Source organism: Zeus faber (assembly GCF_960531495.2).
Source record: "Zeus faber genome assembly, chromosome: 2".
NCBI lineage: Eukaryota > Metazoa > Chordata > Actinopteri > Zeiformes > Zeidae > Zeus > Zeus faber.
This window is the reverse complement of record NC_137189.1, coordinates 44362159-44380555: the sequence shown is the minus strand read 5'-3', so window position 1 is coordinate 44380555 and position 18397 is coordinate 44362159. Positions and strand designations below refer to the sequence as shown.

General features: G+C 46.5%; 1 protein-coding gene across 1 annotated transcript; it reads right to left on the bottom strand.

Annotated features, from left to right (window-relative positions):
• Window positions 1-17: 17 nt before the first annotated feature.
• On the bottom strand, window positions 18-15455 carry rnd3a (Rho family GTPase 3a). The gene is made up of 5 exons (XM_080024171.1): window positions 15177-15455; window positions 14677-14764; window positions 4466-4575; window positions 2733-2867; window positions 18-2012 (listed from the first exon to the last, which is right to left on the bottom strand). Exons 1-5 carry the CDS (start codon window positions 15324-15326, stop codon window positions 1764-1766), a joined length of 732 nt encoding a protein of 243 aa, XP_079880297.1. The 5' UTR covers window positions 15327-15455; the 3' UTR covers window positions 18-1763.
• Window positions 15456-18397: the final 2942 nt, after the last annotated feature.

Genomic DNA, 18397 nt, shown 5'->3' with positions numbered 1-18397 from the left:
GGAAAACATACAGCTTAATAAATATCGTGGAGACATCATCAGGTTAGGACACGAGCAATATTGATATGAAAAAAAAACCAAAAAAAACAAAAACAATGATGTCAATGTGCAAAGCGAGAAAACACATTTTAAACACATTTTCGCAGCGGAGATCTCTGCACCGGCATCAGAATAACCACGTCGAGCTTCTAGCGCCGCTGAAGTTTGGCTTTGTCGCAAAAAAGTGCATCTATAGCAACGTCGTTGGGTTTGGGGTCGGACCGAGATATTCGCCAGACGCTCGATTGTAGCTGGTGCGACAGGCGGGAGAAAACGGTACATTTTTGAATAACAAAGATTTTAGAGGAAGCCAGCGACAGAGTGTTTATTGGACAGGTGACGCCAGAGGAGACCCAGATACTGAGAGGGTTATTTGTGGTGTCGGCTGGGTTATGAGTTGATATAATACTGTTGGTCACGGTCAGTAATGAACGCCTTCATTTCAGGACCCCCTCCCCCGATACGCTCCGTGGGCTCGTTCGGCCCGAAGCGCTGACAGCTCCTGGGTGAATTCAGATCGCATTTAAAAAAAAGAAAAGATAAAAAAATGAAAGACGCGTCACGTCGACAACTTCGCGTCAGACGGGGAGGGCGGCACGCGACACGTGGGAACGTGTGTTTTCTCCATGACGACGGATGAACAATGAAATTAAAACTGTCGTCCCTATCCCGTCCGTACATTGAGTTATAGTTACAGTGGGGTGCGGGGGGGGACAGATCCATCCCAAAGGAAAAGCCACGCGCGCACACACACACACACACACACACACACACACACACACACACACACACACACACACACACACACACACACACACACACACACACACACACACACACACAAACACACACCATGTTATAGTTACAGTCACAGTGGCGCCCGGGGGTCCTAAAAAAAACAAACCAAAAATAAAAAAAGACTCTTTCTCCACCACGAACAGAGTAGTTTCTCGTTACTCCAGGGCAGAGTGACTTCTGTAGCGGCGGTCAGTTGACATCCCCCCCCGCTTACACACACACATATAAACACATAAACACACACACACGCACACACACCTTCAACCACACACATAAACACACACACAAACACATAAACACACACACACATAAACACACACACAAACACACACACACACACAAACCACCGTCACCGACGCTTCCGTCACCTGCTTTGAGTTCCCATTGAAACAGCCTCATCCTCCTTCTTCAAGCGCTTTCTTCACAAAGCCACGTTTCCTAGTGACCTCACTTCCCATGCTCACTTCCCTGGGTGTGGGTGTGTGTGGGTCTGTGTGTGTGTGTGTGTGTGTGTGTGTGAGTGTGAGTGTGAGTGTGTGGGTGGGGGGTGGGCGTGACAAAAGCCTGGGAACGCTTCCTCTTCACCCGTTTTTTTCCGTGAACAGGAAGTGTCGTCACTTCCAGGAGAAGCGACAGGGAGCGCCGACCACTGACGGATAACTTCCTCCTCTGGTTTCGGCACCGGACGGGGGAGGCGGACGGGGGTGACGGGGGGGGGTCCTTTTATTCTTTTTTTCTTTTTGGTCCAGTGTATTCCAGCAACTTCTACATGGAATCGCTTTGTCGGAAAAAAAAAAAAATAAAACCTCCAAAGTCCTGGACGAGTAGAGCGGCGAACAGGAATGAGTGTTGCCGACCGACCGGCCGTCCTCCGCCCTCGTCTCCTCCGCCCTCGCTCCCGCGCGCCAGCTCCGGAGCCCGGCTGCTCACATGACCGAGCAGCTCTTGGCCTTGTCCTTGCGGAGTTCGGAGGCGACGGCGGCCAGGTCGGGCCGGCCGGGCATGTGCGAGATCCTCTTGGCGGAGCGCGGGGTCTTGCCGCGCTTCGCGCTCTTGCCCGTCTTGTTGACGCACGCCAGCGTGGCCACGTGGAAGAGGTCGCGGACGCTGTTCTCCGACTGCTGTGCCGAGCACTCGATGTACGGCGCAGAGATCTGCTTGGCCATGCTGGAGGCCTGGGGGAGGAAAAGCAGGGCGGGGGTTGGCGGGGTCAAGGTGATCACCACCGAAGAAGAAAAGCCATGAGGTCTCACTGTTTTCCAAATAGCCAAATGCTAGAATGTCAAATTTTTTAGTTTCCGATTTGGGATTATTTTCTTACTTTATTTTTATAGTCTTGCCAAGTCTTATACTCTTGCCCTTTTTGTAACTCGAGTCTTACTTTTTTTATATTCGACTCTTATTTTAAATTTTTATTTTATTTTTTCCTTTTCTTTCCTCCTTATTGTTGCCTTGTTATTTTTATCTTTTTATGCCCACTACGTAGTTGGTGCCCGTCACGTCCCAAGAATTTCATTGTACCGAATGACCTTGTGTTGTGCTGTACACAAATAAAACACATTGAACTTTGAAATAAAAATGGATTTGAATCTCGAAAAAAAAAATCTGTGACGTGCGTCGCCAACAAAGTTTTCACCGCGAAATTTACAGACACTGCGGATTATGAGTGTCAACTTCAATTTGAAAGTCTAGTAAATGTCACCAAATGGGGGGTTCAGTTCAGGAATTGAACCTTGCGCACGAGTGGAAAGTGACCGTCAAGTGGCCATTCGAACATCACTTTTTTCCCCCAAGTTCAGGGTTAAAAGTTTGCACCTTCAGTGCTCCAACGAGTTATTTGTCGTGACCGTGGACCGGACGTGATGTGACAGTTGAAGGTCGATATTTCTCGTTACCTGGTCGTAGGACACGGGCGTCTGCCTGTGGTTGGACAGCTCCACCAGGGTGCTCAGGTCCGTGCGACGGTCCGACTTGCATCCCACCAGAAGCATCTTGGTGCTGGGACAGAACTCCTGGATCTCCATCTTCCACTGCGGAGGAGGGATTCAGGGGGGAAAAAAGCCGAAACGGTCACATCTCCGTGGACCCGCCCGTCGGCAGCCACGGCCGTTTTCAGCTGCTGCCGCTGCAGCGGCTGTGGCGTTCACCGGGACGCAGGAGAAAACAGCTCGGAACCGGGTGAACACGTCGCGTAGCGCGTAACTGTTCTGATGCGCTCTTTGTTTTGACGGTGGCCGCTTTACGTTGCGGTTTAAGGTTCCAACCAGTTGGAAAGATCATTGAAGGAACAACATCACCCAGCGAAGCGGGCGACTTGCAATCCATTTCACTGCATATATGTATGGAAGTATGTATATGTATGTGACAAATAAAAAATCTTGAATCTTGAATCTTGAAAGGCCCGAGTATGTCCAATACCGCCTCCCAGCCCCCTAATACAAAATATCTGAATCAGACACTTTAGGAAGGACACGTCGACATGTGCAATGGGCAATTTCAAAATCACACATTTAGAAAAATCTTTCAAATTTAAGGCTGCTGTGCAAAGACTAGTGAGCGGGACTTGACTCGCTGTGATTGGTTGGTGGGTTTGTCGACAAGCCCTGTCGCCCGGAGAAAGGGCGATGGACTTGGTAATCAAAATTAACTGGAGAAGGGTTTGGCACGGGAGCCCCCCGGCCGTGACCGGTAACACTGTGTACATTATTGACCTCCCCCGGCACTCACCCACACACACACACAAACGCTCACATGCTCACGCTCAAGTCCCACCAGACTTCTAAGTCCGAAAGGTTTAATGCGGCCAATTTCCTCGAGCCCCTCACATGGCCGGTCACGCCTCGGCTTTAAAACCCCGCCAGAGGAACCATAATCTCCATGTTTCCTCCCCGATAACAATAAGCCGCCTGTGATCAGCGGCAGTTCACTTGTGGATTTAGAGCTTTGGCTAAAGTGTCTGCGGTGTGGCTGTCTGTCTGTCTGTCTGTCTGACTCAGCATCCAGTCGCCCGGCTTCATCTCGTTGTGTCTGTTGCAACGTCGGCCAGTGGCAGCCGAGTTGCTTTGTATTTAACACATCTGTCATCGCCTCTCTCTCTCTCTCTCTCTCTCTCTCTCTCTCTCTCTCTCTCCGCCATCGCCCTCTTTCAGAAACAAACTATACGCAGAGTCTCTTAAAGTCCTCGGAGCAGGGGTGTCGGCCGCTCGCAGCCGATCCCAGGTGTCAGGACGTTCCGTGGAGGGTTATTTAGCTTTTGTCGCCGTACCCCTCACACTCCGAAAGAGCAGGCGAGGCTGTCACCTATGGGAGCACACTTTATTCTCCCATTTCCCTTCCTTGACGTTCCTGCTGCGTCTCGAATGGATCTCTACCACCGGCGAGATATTTTTGTCCGCCGCTCAGGGATGTTTTCAGCGTCGCGTTTCGCCGATAGCGGACATTGGAGGAGCCTCGACTCATTCAAATTCTGGGGCAGAATGTTGACCCTCTGGCCTTAGCAACCTTCAAACACGACGTACCCAGGAACTCTGCAAGCTGCGGGGGCAGCAGGGAAACCAGCAGCAGAGGCAAGATGAAAGAAATAAAGAAAGACATCTCTGAATTACAGAGTCCATGAAGCCACACCAACCTTCTTCAGGACGCTGTCCAGGGTGTCCGGGCGGCTGATGTCGAAGCAGATGAGTACGGCGTCAGAGTCCGGGTACGAGAGCGGCCTCACGTTGTCGTAGTACGGGGACCCTGAAAGAGGACGGATGAGAGAAAAAAAAAAAAAAAAAAAAAAAAGTCACTTCCCGGAGCTTGTTGTGCTGCTTGTGCTTGTTTGTGCAACGTTTGCCTAATGGGCAATCATTTCCTTCCATGTGCCGTATTGTCCACAATCTGCTGTCGTTGCTCCCTTAAACTATTTATAGAGTTTTTTTGTAGTTACGCAATGAGAATAAAGAAAATTGAGTTGAGTTGTTACAGTAAGTAAATTAACTTCTAAATTAAACTGGGTCTTTAGAGAGCATTCCAACTTCTTTGAAGTTGTTATGCAATGATGTGGACCCAGACACACCACAGGCCACAACCTCAGCCTGAAAGTCTTTGTGATCTCCCTTTTCAGGTCACCCTTTTAACTTCATTACAGTCCTGCAGAAATCACTTTAGCCACCGGCCCCAGGAGCATCCACTCCTCAGCTCAGGCCACAGACGGCGGCGCGGCTCGTTCTCACACCCGGAACGTCAGACTGAAAAAAAAAACCTTCTTTGAAACCCTGGAAGACTGGAGAGTATTTCAAATGGGGTCATTTTCATGAAGCCACCCATCTATCCATCAGAAGGACACCATTGAAGACACCATTAACCACACCCTAAAATAAAAACTCAGAAACAGTACCGCCGAGTTATTCCTTTTGCTTTATCTGATTGACCCTAACCCTAACCCAACCCAAAGAAACGTAACAACTAACCCTAACTCTAATTTATGACAGTTGGGTAAAGCAATTTCCATAACCTGTGGTTGGTCGACGACACAGAAGATGTAGGACCGCGGCAAACTAATTTAGTCATGACAGATGCGATGGCTATGACTCTTATTTTAGGTATGAGGAAAAAAACCCTCAGAGGAAGGCGTACTGAGGAAGGTGAGCACCTCACACCTCACAATTAACAGCAGATGTGAGGGCAACACCTCTGCCTCTACGCCGACGAGACACCTTCCCGGAGGGATGATTGGCGAGGGCTTCGAGGTGGCTCCATATCATGTCACCAGCTGGAGGTTGAGCACCCGAAACCTTCCGACAAGGAATCTCAGGAATGTTGCTTTTTATAGCTATAGCCTCCTTGCCCCAACCCAAACCGCAGGAGGTCCAGTCCACCCTGCGTTCCATTGAAGAGCTCGGACGGAGCAGAACTCTAGAGTCTCTAATGTCTACAGTTGCGTCCGGGGTGAAAATTGTTTCAACGGTCTGTAACCTGAAGAAGGGACTCTGGTCATTTGAACAATCGCCCCTTCCTTCCAGACTCACCATGTGTTCAACGCCATGTGTTCAACAAGCTTTCGCTGCAAATGTATGGAAGTATGTATATGTATGTGACGAATAAACCTCTTGAATCTTGAATACACCTGTTTTCTCAAGGAGTGCATCGCCAGCGAGAAAGATTGTCGGTTCCATCATTGCAGCTTATTTGGACGCACACGAAGGCTTTTCAGATACACTCCGAAATCAAGACTCTTTGAGTTAAAGGTCTCAGGGGGTCAAACACAACCTGCCTACTTTAAGAACAGATGCATTGACACTCCCGTGACAAAACACTGTTGTCACATTTTTTTCAGCATGTTTTTACACATCACAATTAAATCAAAAGATGACACAGGAATACTGTATGTTCCGAGGCAGTATTACGTATATTGAAAAACAAACTTATTAATATTTTTGAAACATTTTGCAGAACATGCCATTTATTTCCACTTTTCATATGTTGTTGCAGTTTGTATAATCATGCCTCAGTTTTTCAGTAAGAGCTTGAAATGTTTTGAACCTTTTGGTTTAAATACTGTATGTCATTTAATAATCCGTAATGGAATGGGATGATGGTGAAACCAATATATTGTAGCAGGAAGTGCCATATAAAAGCAACAAATAGTTAAAAAATGGCCTCCAAAGGAACAGCTAGAGATTTCATGTGTTACTGGAATTTGAAGAAGTTTTGCTTGTGAACTGTGTGAGGCTCTGCGAATTGACTTTCTGACTTCCTCACCCCGATATGAACACACACACACACACACACACACACACACACACACACACACACACACACACACACACACACACAGGAGCAGGGTGTCACCTAATTATCTTATGTCATTGTTCTTGTGCTTCCCCTGCAGGGTTTCTAAAACTGGGAGGATGAAAGATACACACCCTCTCCTTTCATGTCCTTCTCTCCTCTATCTCTCCTTCAAAGAGTCCTATGTACACAAATGCCAAGTACCAATAAGATTGATCACTTTTTTTGGGCCTTATGGGTCAACAGTGTAACCCAGTATTCACAATTAGAGACATCTAACATGATCCTATGTGTTAAAAGAGGAGTCAAGCCACAATTTGTTCATATCCCATGTTGTGGATTTTTGTATTTTGTATTTTCTGTAATAGTCTATTTGCGCCTGGCATGGAACCCCTAAAATATGCGAGATGAGAAGCCAACTCCGGTTGACATACTGGAGGTGCGGCAACAGGCCTCCTTGATTTACAACCCAAAGAACCACAAAGAACATGGTAGGTCAGGGAGGGCCACGGCCCTGGTGGTAACCCTGGAGGGATGACAGGCCACAACAGCCCTCCGACCCCTTCAAACCCCCCCAACCCCACCCATGTATCAACCACCACAAGACTAGTGGGTGTGGGGGCAAGAGAAAGACACGAGAAAGAAATCCAGAAACTCTGATTGAAAGATATAATTATTATTGTCTGGTGCTTATAATTATGACAGGAGAGGGCACGCATTTAGTTCTAGCCCTATTTCCACTGGAGGAACCAAGACCCCCTCCCTAGTTTGCCGTATTTAGGAATTTGTGCTGGGAAGGGAACGATTTTAGGGACCGCTAGCCTTCCCATTTCAGATGGATCTTGGTCTGAATGGTTCCTCATTAAGTACCTTCAGAGGGCTACGATGCAATTACAAAATGATTATCCATGCATCTTGCTGCATCAAGATTTTTGAATTATATATACATGATTTATTTTTTCTCACAGTGTGCCTCATTTCCATTTTTACCACATAGAATTTTGTAATGATCCATAATTAAAATAACCAGATGCATTTACTTCCATTATCTTTTATTAATACAATAGTAGTAAAAAAATGGAAGAGATGTGACAACTGGAAGATTACATATGCCAACATATTTTCCAGCATTGCAAAGAACCAACAAGGAAAGAAACAAAAGTGTGCCTGGAGCAGCATCCTAGAAATAAATTAACACGGACTTCAGCATGTTCTGAATCACTTGATTACATAAAAAGCTGTCCTTATTCACAAATAAATAATAAAGACTTCTCTTCAACCAAAATCCTAATGTTATGGGCAATGAGCATAGAATCCCTCGGATAATAATCAAAAACGACTTTCATACAAAGACAATATAGAATTCTGTGTCAACTGTCATACAAAAATAATGATTTTTGTGGAATATGTGGTAAAACAATAAATAATGGAGAAAATAAAAATAATAGGCCACAATCTTGACCATGCATAGAAGTGCAACATAGCAAATGTGCTTAGTTGGTGAATGCTGGAATGTGTCATTTGTTGTCTAAGAACAGGAGCTGGTCTACATGCGCTGATGTAAGTGTGCTCCCCTATGCTGTAACGATATCCCCTGTAGTAGAGAAGACTCTCTCTGCAGAGACACTGGTGCCTGGAACACACAACTATCTCTTGGCCAACTTGGAAACGGTCAGCTGTTCCAGGTTCAGCGAGCAAGAGCGGAAGAGAGTCATGGTGTTGTTGGGGTTCCACCAGCAGCTGTGTATCATGAGGCAGACGCCTCCACCCCTGGATTTCCCCGACTCCTCCGACCTGACGGCGCGGAACATGGAGAAGGACTCAGCTGGACATAGGGCATCAGGGCACCAGCAGGTCCAGCCATGTCTCTGTCAGGCAGAGGACGCAACAGTTTCTCGTATCCCGTTGGAATGTAATCCTCGCTCGAAGGTCATCCATCTTGTTCTCCAGGGACTGGATATTGGCAAGAAGGATGCTTGGAAGAGGTGGAGGTTGGTTGTGTCCTCATTTACCACAGTGCTTCCTCCGTGGGCCCAGCCGTGGAACAGCGGCTCCATTGTTGTTGTTGTTCTCCTGGTTGGGAACGTCTGCGCGTAAAATCTCCGCCTGCTGCTCTGGATCCGCGGATAAAAAGTCCCAAAGTTGTACTTTCAGGGAAATTTTTATATCCACGAGTGCATCACAGTCGTAGGAGATCACTGCCGATTCATTTTTCGCTGCCATAGTGAAATAAAACGGAAAACAACTGCCATTCTTCTGCTACATTCTGTAATGGCTCAGCCAAATTTGTACCTATGAGGCTCTCATACATTGCTCTTGTTTGGAGCACATGAAACACTAGCTGCCAGTCATCGGTGATAAAACGCGCGGTTGCGGTGACATACGATTCACTGGCAATGATTTCCACACATCACATGTTACTGCCATCCTACCCGCTTTCCTCAATGATTCCATGTCTTCAGTTGTGGACTCTTTCGTTGTAGAGTGTGTGTATTGCGGTGTCGGTAAAAAAATATCGAGATGGAATTTTGTATCTTGGCTCCAAAGTGTGCAACACAGCGCGAAAGGCCTGCTTCTCTGACTGAGTAGGGGCACAAATCCTTGGCGATAAAAGTCGCCCTTTCAGAGTTCGGTGGAAGCTTTGATATCACTTGTTCGATTGTTCTCTGGTTGGCAGCAACAACAACCGGCTGTTTTTCCTCAAACTCAGGGTGGAAATGTGAAATATGGTTTCTCTTGTTTTTTGTGTTCCCAAAATATTTTATTTTAGTTAGACACAAGTTGCATACAGTGTGGCTCTTGTCTAGGTCCCTTTCCCTTCAACTTCATAGAAGCCAAAATACTTCCATATGCCAGCTTTTAAACCAGGGGGTGACCAGTGATTGGATCCATCTTCAGTTGCTCAGCCACCAAAACTCAAGAAGTAGCCTCGCTGAGAACATAAACACGACGCACATATGTTACATCGGTTACGTTTCACCATCCAATTGGTTTAGCCCTAAAGAAGGTACAAAGGTCTTACAAAATTGTTACGGGCGATCATTATGTCGAGAATTTAATTTAAATTTTTTGTTTATTGAGTTTTATGCATCGAGACATAATCTTTCAATAGAGCATCCCCCCACCCCTAACCTGTACCATGGTGAAAGTGGCCTCGCCTGGTGACAAGTCAATATGGCTAACATTGACCAATGTCAAAAGCTTAACAAATGTGCTTGTGCACCATAAATCCTAGAAGAGAATACTTCATAAAACATCCCACATCACAGATTTTGTAGTTATTTGTAACACTGAGCGGCTGAAGAATGAGCAATCAATCTTTCCCCATAATTATACTGTTCTTAGAAAGGCCCGACACAGTGTAACATCAACATGGCAGATTACCAAAAAGGGGGTGTTCTAGGTGAGGGGATAAAAATTCCAGCGCAATCCAATTTCCGTTTGCCCCTAACAAGGTAAAGCTTCGGTGGGAAGGCGCACTTCTCCTTTGGCCCGTTAAGGCCAGTGGTGCTTACATGCACAATAGGACTCTTTGTAGAGGAGGAAGTTGCAACCTTCGGTCTGAAAAATGCCAGACATGCGGCTCCAATTCGCTGAGCCCAGAAATGTGATCAGACAACCTCGCCAGTGGCACTGGTTGGGGTCACAGTGCGTGCAGGTATGTGAGTTGGGTGGTGGTGGTGGTTGGGGCAGGGTATTACTGGGTCCATGACAAAGCACCAAGGCCCAGCTGTCTAGCAGCAGGCTGGACACAGCACATGCTATGCACATGATGACTTTTTTTTCAACCTATGTTGTCTGGCCAAACCATTTAACTCTATGCATGTCCCACTGTCCATCTTTCTGTTCATCTAAGGCAGGGCTGGGATGATATACAATATACAATTGCTATACAATGTAATCAATATTAAGCCTGTAAGTGAGTATACTGCTAATTACTAAAGAAAGAAATGGATGGACTGCTTATACCAGCTGGCTAGAATACACCAGTACTGACACTGGTATGAGATATCGGAGCAATACCAGGCTAAGATCCCCAAATACCCCAAATCTGATATAAACTGCATTTGAATATAAGGAGTTTGTTACATAAACTATACTGTGTTCACAATCACGTTTTGAGTAATGCTGAAGTAATGGAGGAGGTGTTTGGATTTATGAGAAGAGTCATCATAAATATGATTATACTGTCATGGATATATATGTATGGCAGTGGGGACCAAGTGGTTATTATTAGGATGTAGTCCCCGCGTCCCCTCACTCTGCTTAAAGTGAAACAATGGAATAGATGAGAAGGTTATGGTCAATTGATGCGCTCTCTGATATGCTTATAATGGGTGATATTAACCTTGACTGGTTAACGACTGTCGAGCAACTCAGACAGGCTCAAAGGATTTTGTTTGGAACCAAATTCATCTCAACTGACATTCAAACCAGAAGTCAGACGTCATAGAAGTCATTCTGTTCTTTTCGGCCTCAAATCAGCTCAATCAGAAATGACAACAAGACATTTTGCTTTCAACGGGGTTTTCTGAGCGCTCTATCACACACCAGCATTGAATGAAACCCCTCTAACCCCGCGCTCTATTTCTCTCACAAATGAGCATTCCAGGTTTTCACCTAGAACCTACTTTGGCCACTCACACCATCCACAGCCCACTGCGAGACCTATCCGCCACCTGGCAGAACTTCAGACAGCGCAGGAGCCGGGTCATCAGTTTGATACGGAACGCTGAATCTGATTACAATCTCAATCTGATTTAACTGTCCATAATTGAGATTGGTTCTGGAAGATAATCAACTCTTTAATACGACCTCACTCAGCTCCCATCTCAAACGACCAGGCAAAAGTGTCCCACTGCAAACAAAACTGATATGCCTGAAGCTTGACTGGCTGACTTGTCCGGTCCCTGTCCAAATACTGTCAAAGCTTGGTACCTTATACACCTTGACTGTGGTTTATCTGATAGTGCATGTGATGTTTCGCATTGAGAAGGCTATAATGCGTAGTCTCTCTTGAAATGTCCTCAACAGTGTCTGAATGTCCTTCTCATTAAAACTTGACTGGTTCATATTATTTATTTGTCATTTACAATTTTGTAAAGCAGCCCAGGTGCTCCCTCCAAATAAAAGCGGTGACAGCAGTGACCTAAATAATTACCATCCTGTATTCAAGCGCTCTCTGCCTGTCCAAAATTCTAGCATCCCCCGAAAATGTTACAAATATCTATCCATCGACAATGGAGAAAAGTCGGTTACATGTCAATGGTTTTTTCCAGCGAGCCTATACTAATGTTCTAATATACTTTTTAGTCAAAGTACTGGAACAGTTCACTACTCTGCACTGGCAGGTACTTTGTAGGTTTTATACTTGGTGTCGACACTGGAAAGGTGGTATTGGCGCATCCCTGCGACTGGTCTACAGCCTGCAGCCTGCAGCCTGCAGCCAACCCCTTACCCTGTCCAATCTAACTCTCTCTCTCTCTCTCCCTCTCTCTATCTCTCTCTCTCTCTCTCTCTCTCTCCCCCCCCCCTCAGAACGGACAGTAAGATGGGCAGTCAGGAAGAGAGGAACAAACTGGCAGACGATGGGAATTAGAAACAGCCAGTAAAGACGGACGGGCGGACAAAGCATGGAGGTGAAAAGACTTCCTCCGTGGGCGAGAGCAGCGTGAAACATCAAAGGGTGCCGGCCCTTCCAGAGCAGACGGTCCCCAGGCCGGGATCTCCAGGCCGGGATCTCCAGGCCGGGATCTCCAGGCCGAGATCTCCAGGGGAGAGAGAGAGAGAGAGAGAGAGAGAGAGAGCGAGAGAGCGAGAGAGAGGGAAAGTAAGAGGGAAAGTAAGAGCGAGAGAGGAGACAAATGGAAGGCAATCTAACTGCCAGACATTTACCTTAATAACCTGAATTACCGCCAGGCATCCTGCATTTTCCTACCACACACACACACACACACACACACACACACACACACACACACAGGGACCCTTGTTAAAACCCTACATGATCACTAGAAAACAAGGATAAGCCCCGTGTAATGTCTGTGAATAGGGGGTCGTAAAAGGCACGTGCGTGCGTGTGTGTGTGTGTGTGTGTGTGTGTGTGTGTGTGTGTGTGTGTACATGTCTGTGTGTGTGTGTATGTGTGTGTAATTTACTGGGGTGTAAGTGCTTCGATCCCTGCCAATGCCTCAAGAGGGGCAGTGAAGAGAGCAATGGCTTTTTTTTCCCTGTGTGTGTGTGTGTGTGAGTGTGTGTGAGTGTGTGTGTGTGTGTGCGTGTGTGTGTGTGTGTCTATTGGATTCTGGTGGCTGCTGTTGTTGACCCCCCCACACCCTTAAAGACAAAGGAAACAGAGGGGACGACACAGACAGACGCACACACACACACACACACACACACACACACACACACACACACACACACACACACACACACACACACACACACGGCATCGATTGGGGCAGCCCTCCTGGGGGGGGGGGGGTTAGTCGAGCCAAATGCCATGTCAATCAGTCTGAGGCTGGGGGGGCTTGGGGGCTGGGGGGCCCCTAATCAGTCACAGATCGCCACTGATTTAGACCTGACCACTTTAGGAGGAACAGAGGAAAAAGGAAATAAAAGAAGAGCCTCAGCGACTGCAATAAAACAAATTAATATCGCCCCATTAAAACAAAACCTCGTATTGATTAGATCCAATAATGGCTGCCTGCCAGGGGCCATTATTGGATCCAATCAATACGAGGTTTCACTTCACAATTTCACTTCCAATTTTTTTTTTTTAAACAGGAAACGGCAGCATGATGAGTAATGGAGCACCACGGCAACCGCTCACAAACCCAAGCGCATCCGCACCCAAACACACTCGGGCGGCTGGTTTTTCGCGCGGGGCGCAAACCGCAGGACGCGGCGAGAAGACGACGACGACGTCTTTTTTTGGGGGTTTTTTTGGGGACTTTTGACTTCACGACGCCGGCAGCAGCCTGCAGCGCTAGAGTCTGCAAACCTCAGGACGCGTGTGTCAGGGCGCGTGGAGGGGGGTTGGGGGCGGCTCGAGTGGAGGCCAAGACCCACAACAGCTGCCCACCGCCTTGTCCCCTCCCCTTCACACACACACACACACACACACACACACACACACACACACACACACACACACACACACACACACACACACACAACCATTCAGTACTGAGGCATTGATGGATGGCGGAGTGCCGTGCAACACACACACACATACACACACACACACACACACACACACACACACACACACACACACACACACACACCCCAAAGTGAGGCCGGTGGGGGCGACTGAGGAGGACCCATGTTTCTGATGCCCTCCTCAACCCAAAAAACCCCCCAAAAAAACCTGTCAATTCGGAGACCGGTCTTCATGAGCGCAGTAAGACGAACGTATACAAAAACACACACACACACACACACACACACACACACACACACACACACACACACTCACACTCAAGTGGCATCTGGTTTGGTCTGCGGAGGCAAAGTCGCCCTTGTTGCACTGAACCAACCGGTTAGGATGAAAAACTTGACGTTGTCGAGTTTTAAAAACACGCAAAATCCAAAGCACTGCACTCCCTGTCTGTCTGTCTGTCTGTCTGTCTGTCTGTCTGTCTGTCTGTCTGTCTGTCTGTCTGTCTCTCTCTCTGTCTGTCAACTGTCTGAGTTGAGCAATCGCTGCATTTTTACTTCACGGGTTTATGAGTAAAGTAAAAGAAGTGATCACACATTTGGGAATGCCATTTTTTTTCCCAGACTTGGTGCCAAAGAGAGACAGACACTTTCATGTAGAGGGAAGAGGCTCACCAGCTCCCTCTCTTACCGTGGAGAATAAATAATTCACCGTCAAGCCATTTCAGATCGATTCACTGGTTGATTTGGTTATGGGGGTGGGGGCCAGGAGGAGGTCTGGACAGCTCCCCTGAGCACACTGAAGTATTAATGTCTTTAAACGCACACCCTTCCAAAGAGCCTCTAAATCGACATGGATATCAATCAATCAATCAATCAATCAATCAAATGGACATTGCTTACCTGAGGTGTCCCACAGACTGAGCTCGATCCTTTGCGTGTCTATTTCAAAGCTGGCTGTGTAGTTCTCAAACACCGTGGGCACGTAGCTCTGCACAGCGCAACAAAGTAAATATAGAAAATATAAAATAAAAATATATATATATAGAAGATTGATGCTACCGACTGCATCGTGGAATAAAAGTTTATCACTGTATAACAGCCTAATAATAAACCTATACTTATACTACTACTATTATTATTTTTTATAATAATAATAATAATAATAATATTAATAGTAATGATTGTAATAATAATAATAAGAAGAATAATAAGACAAATAATAACAACAATAGTAATAATAATACAACTTTTTCACGTATAATAATTTTAATAATAATAATTATTATCATTATTATTATAATAATTATTATAATAATAATAATTATTATAATTATTATTATTATTATTATTATTATTATTATTTGTATTATTATTATTATTACTTTCATGTCTCCACTCACCTCTGGAAAGCAGTCCTTGGCAAACACGTGTAGCAGCGCCGTCTTCCCGCACTGGCTGTCTCCCACCACCACTATCTTACATTTAACGCTCTGGATTGAATCCATGGCGGATTTCAGCGACAGTTTCTGGCAGGAGCGTCTTTCCTTCATTGAGAATTAAAAAAAAATTAAAAAATGAATAAAAAAAAAAATAAAAAAAAAAAAACGGTTTCGGGTAAAGACAAAAAAAAAAACCCTTAAAAAAAACAAAACCAAAAACAAAACCCGAGAGAAGCGCCACAGAGGTGCACAGGTGAGTCCTTCCTCCCGGCGCTGAGCCCCGTTCCGTCCGCGCGCCTCCGTCGCTGCTCTGCGCCGCGCGGAGCCTCTTTATAGGAGCGGGGGGGGGGGGGGGGGGGGGGGGTGCGCCCCCTGTCGGCCCGCGCTGGAAACGACACGAAGGGGGCGCAGCGGAGCGACGGGGGGAGGAGCCTCTGTCACGGGCAGCAACACCAATGGCATCCAAATTTAAAATAAAAAATAAAAATGAAAAATAAAAAAACACAACGCTATAACTGTGAAATGGAAAAAAAAGTGAATTTAAAAAAAATTCAAATATCCCCATAAGACGAGCGAGAAAATGTGTAAAGAAGATAACAACAAACCAGAACAATGAACTTAAAGATTAACAACGAGCGGTGAAGACTCGGTAATGAACAATAAACGATGTGCATTGCACATCAATAAATGAGCAGTGCACTGCACTGCTGCCTCACAGCAAGAAGGTCCTGGGTTCGATTCCCGCCTGGGGCGCTGTTGGCACCGTGCCCCGGCGGGTTATCTCCCAAATAGGAGCCTTTCTGTGTGGAGTTTGCATGTTCTCCCCGTGCTCACATGGGGTTTCCTCCACCTCACGTCAGTAAGGACCCCCCACCAAAAACATGCACAACATCATCGTCTGACCAGCGATGGACACTCGTCACCAAGTCCCCGGGCACGTCCACGTACGCTGCCCACTGCTCCTGGCTGTGCCCCCGGAGGAAGGACAAGCCAGGATGGGTCAAAAGCAGAGAATCCATTTCACCGGCCACCATCAAAAGCATGTGCATGTGTGTGTGTGTGTGTGCAAGCATGTGTTGTAGTGTGGTGTGTTGCGTGACGAATAAAGACTGTTTCTTCTTTTCTGTTTCTTCTTTCTTTCTAAACGGGAGAGGGGGGTATTGGGGGGAGGGGAGTGACTAGGAGATTCTGTTTTTCAGCACAACATTTGTTGGACAACAACCCCCATCAGAGGTTCTCTGTGGCAGGGCTTCCCAGTTGGTGATGGGGCTTGTCAGATGCTCCCCGCTGCAGGCGGGGGCCCCGCCCCTCCAGGGCCACCGCCAGCCCGGCGAAGGGAGGGGCAGGTGTGTGTTCCCGCATTGTTCCCGTCGGAACTCAACTAAAAACAAGAACGGACGAGGATATCAGCACTTGGACTGAAATGCAAATGGGTGTTTTAACCTAATTAAAGTTTCTTGGACCCATTTGAACATGTTTGTGTTTAATACGCTGTATGTACATCCGTGTGCATCCGAGAGGAACCTGGGAGCCCCATCTACCGAGGTTTGCGATCCCGTAATGCTTTGCTGCACAATTGGGTCGACAAACTCCCGACGCCTGGTAGCGTTTTTCATAAAGCGCTCCTAAACAGAAGACGAGGCATCTCTGTAGCTCTCCTTCTCTCAGAGTACAACATGAACACCGTTTTCTACGTAGCTCCAGCAAAAGGCCCCAAAATGTCGTCAGTGGAATGAAGCAACAGTTAGAATAGCTTTAGACACACGAGATTCCCAGACTGGATATCACGAGATCCACTAAAATAAAAATGCTAAAAATAATTTTGCCTATATTTCTCAACTCGAAAATGAGAAAATTAAGATGCACATTTTAAGTTGAGAAGCCCTAACCCTAACCCAACGATGGGAGAATATTTACTTGCAAAGATTTTCTTTATGGATGGAATTTGTGAAATAGTCATAATCCCCAGAATTGTCTACGATGGCATCCCTTGCAGTGTGCCAGCACCGATCTGAGATGTTTGGATCCCTCTTCTTTCTAATTCATCAGGTGTGATGGACAGAAGGACCCTCACTGAAATGATGACGTAGTTCCATGTGGACGTGGAGTTATTACAAATCCAATTTGGCGCAGTGGAAGGTTGGTGTGTGTCCCGTTCCCAGCGTGCATTTGAAGTTATGTTGATTAGTATCTGTGGTATCTGTGGTTTTTTTTTTATTAAAACAAAACAAACAAAAAGGCTTATTGGCCAAAATATGAACATAAAGCAGTGTTGGATTAGTTAGAGTCCGCGTCCGTGTTCCTCGCGATGTGGTCCGCGGGGTCACGTCTCCTGCACCACGCGATGCCCACCCCATAAACAACACATAAGAAAGCTCTTCCAGCGGGGGTCCGACCAATCAGCGCTAATGAGGCTGATCGGCGGCCCCGGTACAGCTGCGCGGCGGTGGTAAGAAGCCAGCGGCATCGCCCGCAGACTGTGGCTCAACCACGCCCGCCCTCATCTGCCACAGTATACTTCAAGTTAAAGGCTTTTTTCAAGTGTTTTGGCATTGGCAAAACACACGGAATAATGTTTTGTACATAAAGTCACTTCCTCCATGTTGGACATGGGAAAAGTGATGCTGCATTAATAACTAATAACTTATTGTTAATTCATAATTTAGTAATAATACGTATCGTCTTAACTGCTTTGTAATTACTGTCGACTGAGATTCTTCATGTCGAGAATTTTTATACATTTTTTTGTCAGTCAGTGTCCATTACAATAAGAGGATAAAACAGATAGAAGCTTTCAAAATGCACAGAGATCATTTTTCAATGGGGAATTATAAATAAGGGTTGGGTGTGGCGATGGTGTGGTTTGAGCAGCCACACCTGACCTGGATCTAGGTAACTGGGGGCCCAGGATCAGAGTGGCTGCGTACCTGTTGCTTGTTGGTTGGTCTAACCAAGGCTCCACTCAGGAGAGAGGAGCCTTGCATGACACATGTCCACGCGCTCCTGGCTTGTTCTATCAAGCCCCCTCGCCAGTAAACTTGTGTGTTTTCTTTGTGGTGTTTTCTACCCCATTGCCTGTGTCTCTGTGCCATGTGTATATGCCACTTGGGTGGCGTGTGGTAGGCGAAAAAACCACCAAGGGAGATCATTCATATATTTTTATATGTGTGAATCCAACACAG

What these genes read in the sequence shown, in the direction of transcription:
- rnd3a (XM_080024171.1), bottom strand. Translation starts at nt 15,326, where the DNA reads ATGAAGGAAAGACGCTCCTGCCAGAAACTGTCGCTGAAATCCGCCATG. An exon ending in CAGTCTGTGGGACACCTCAG is followed by an intron (nt 4,576 to 14,676) that starts GTAAGCAATGTC and finishes GTCCTCTTTCAG; the next exon opens with GGTCCCCGTACTACGACAAC. An exon ending in CGCCCGTGTCCTACGACCAG is followed by an intron (nt 2,013 to 2,732) that starts GTAACGAGAAAT and finishes TTCCTCCCCCAG; the next exon opens with GCCTCCAGCATGGCCAAGCA.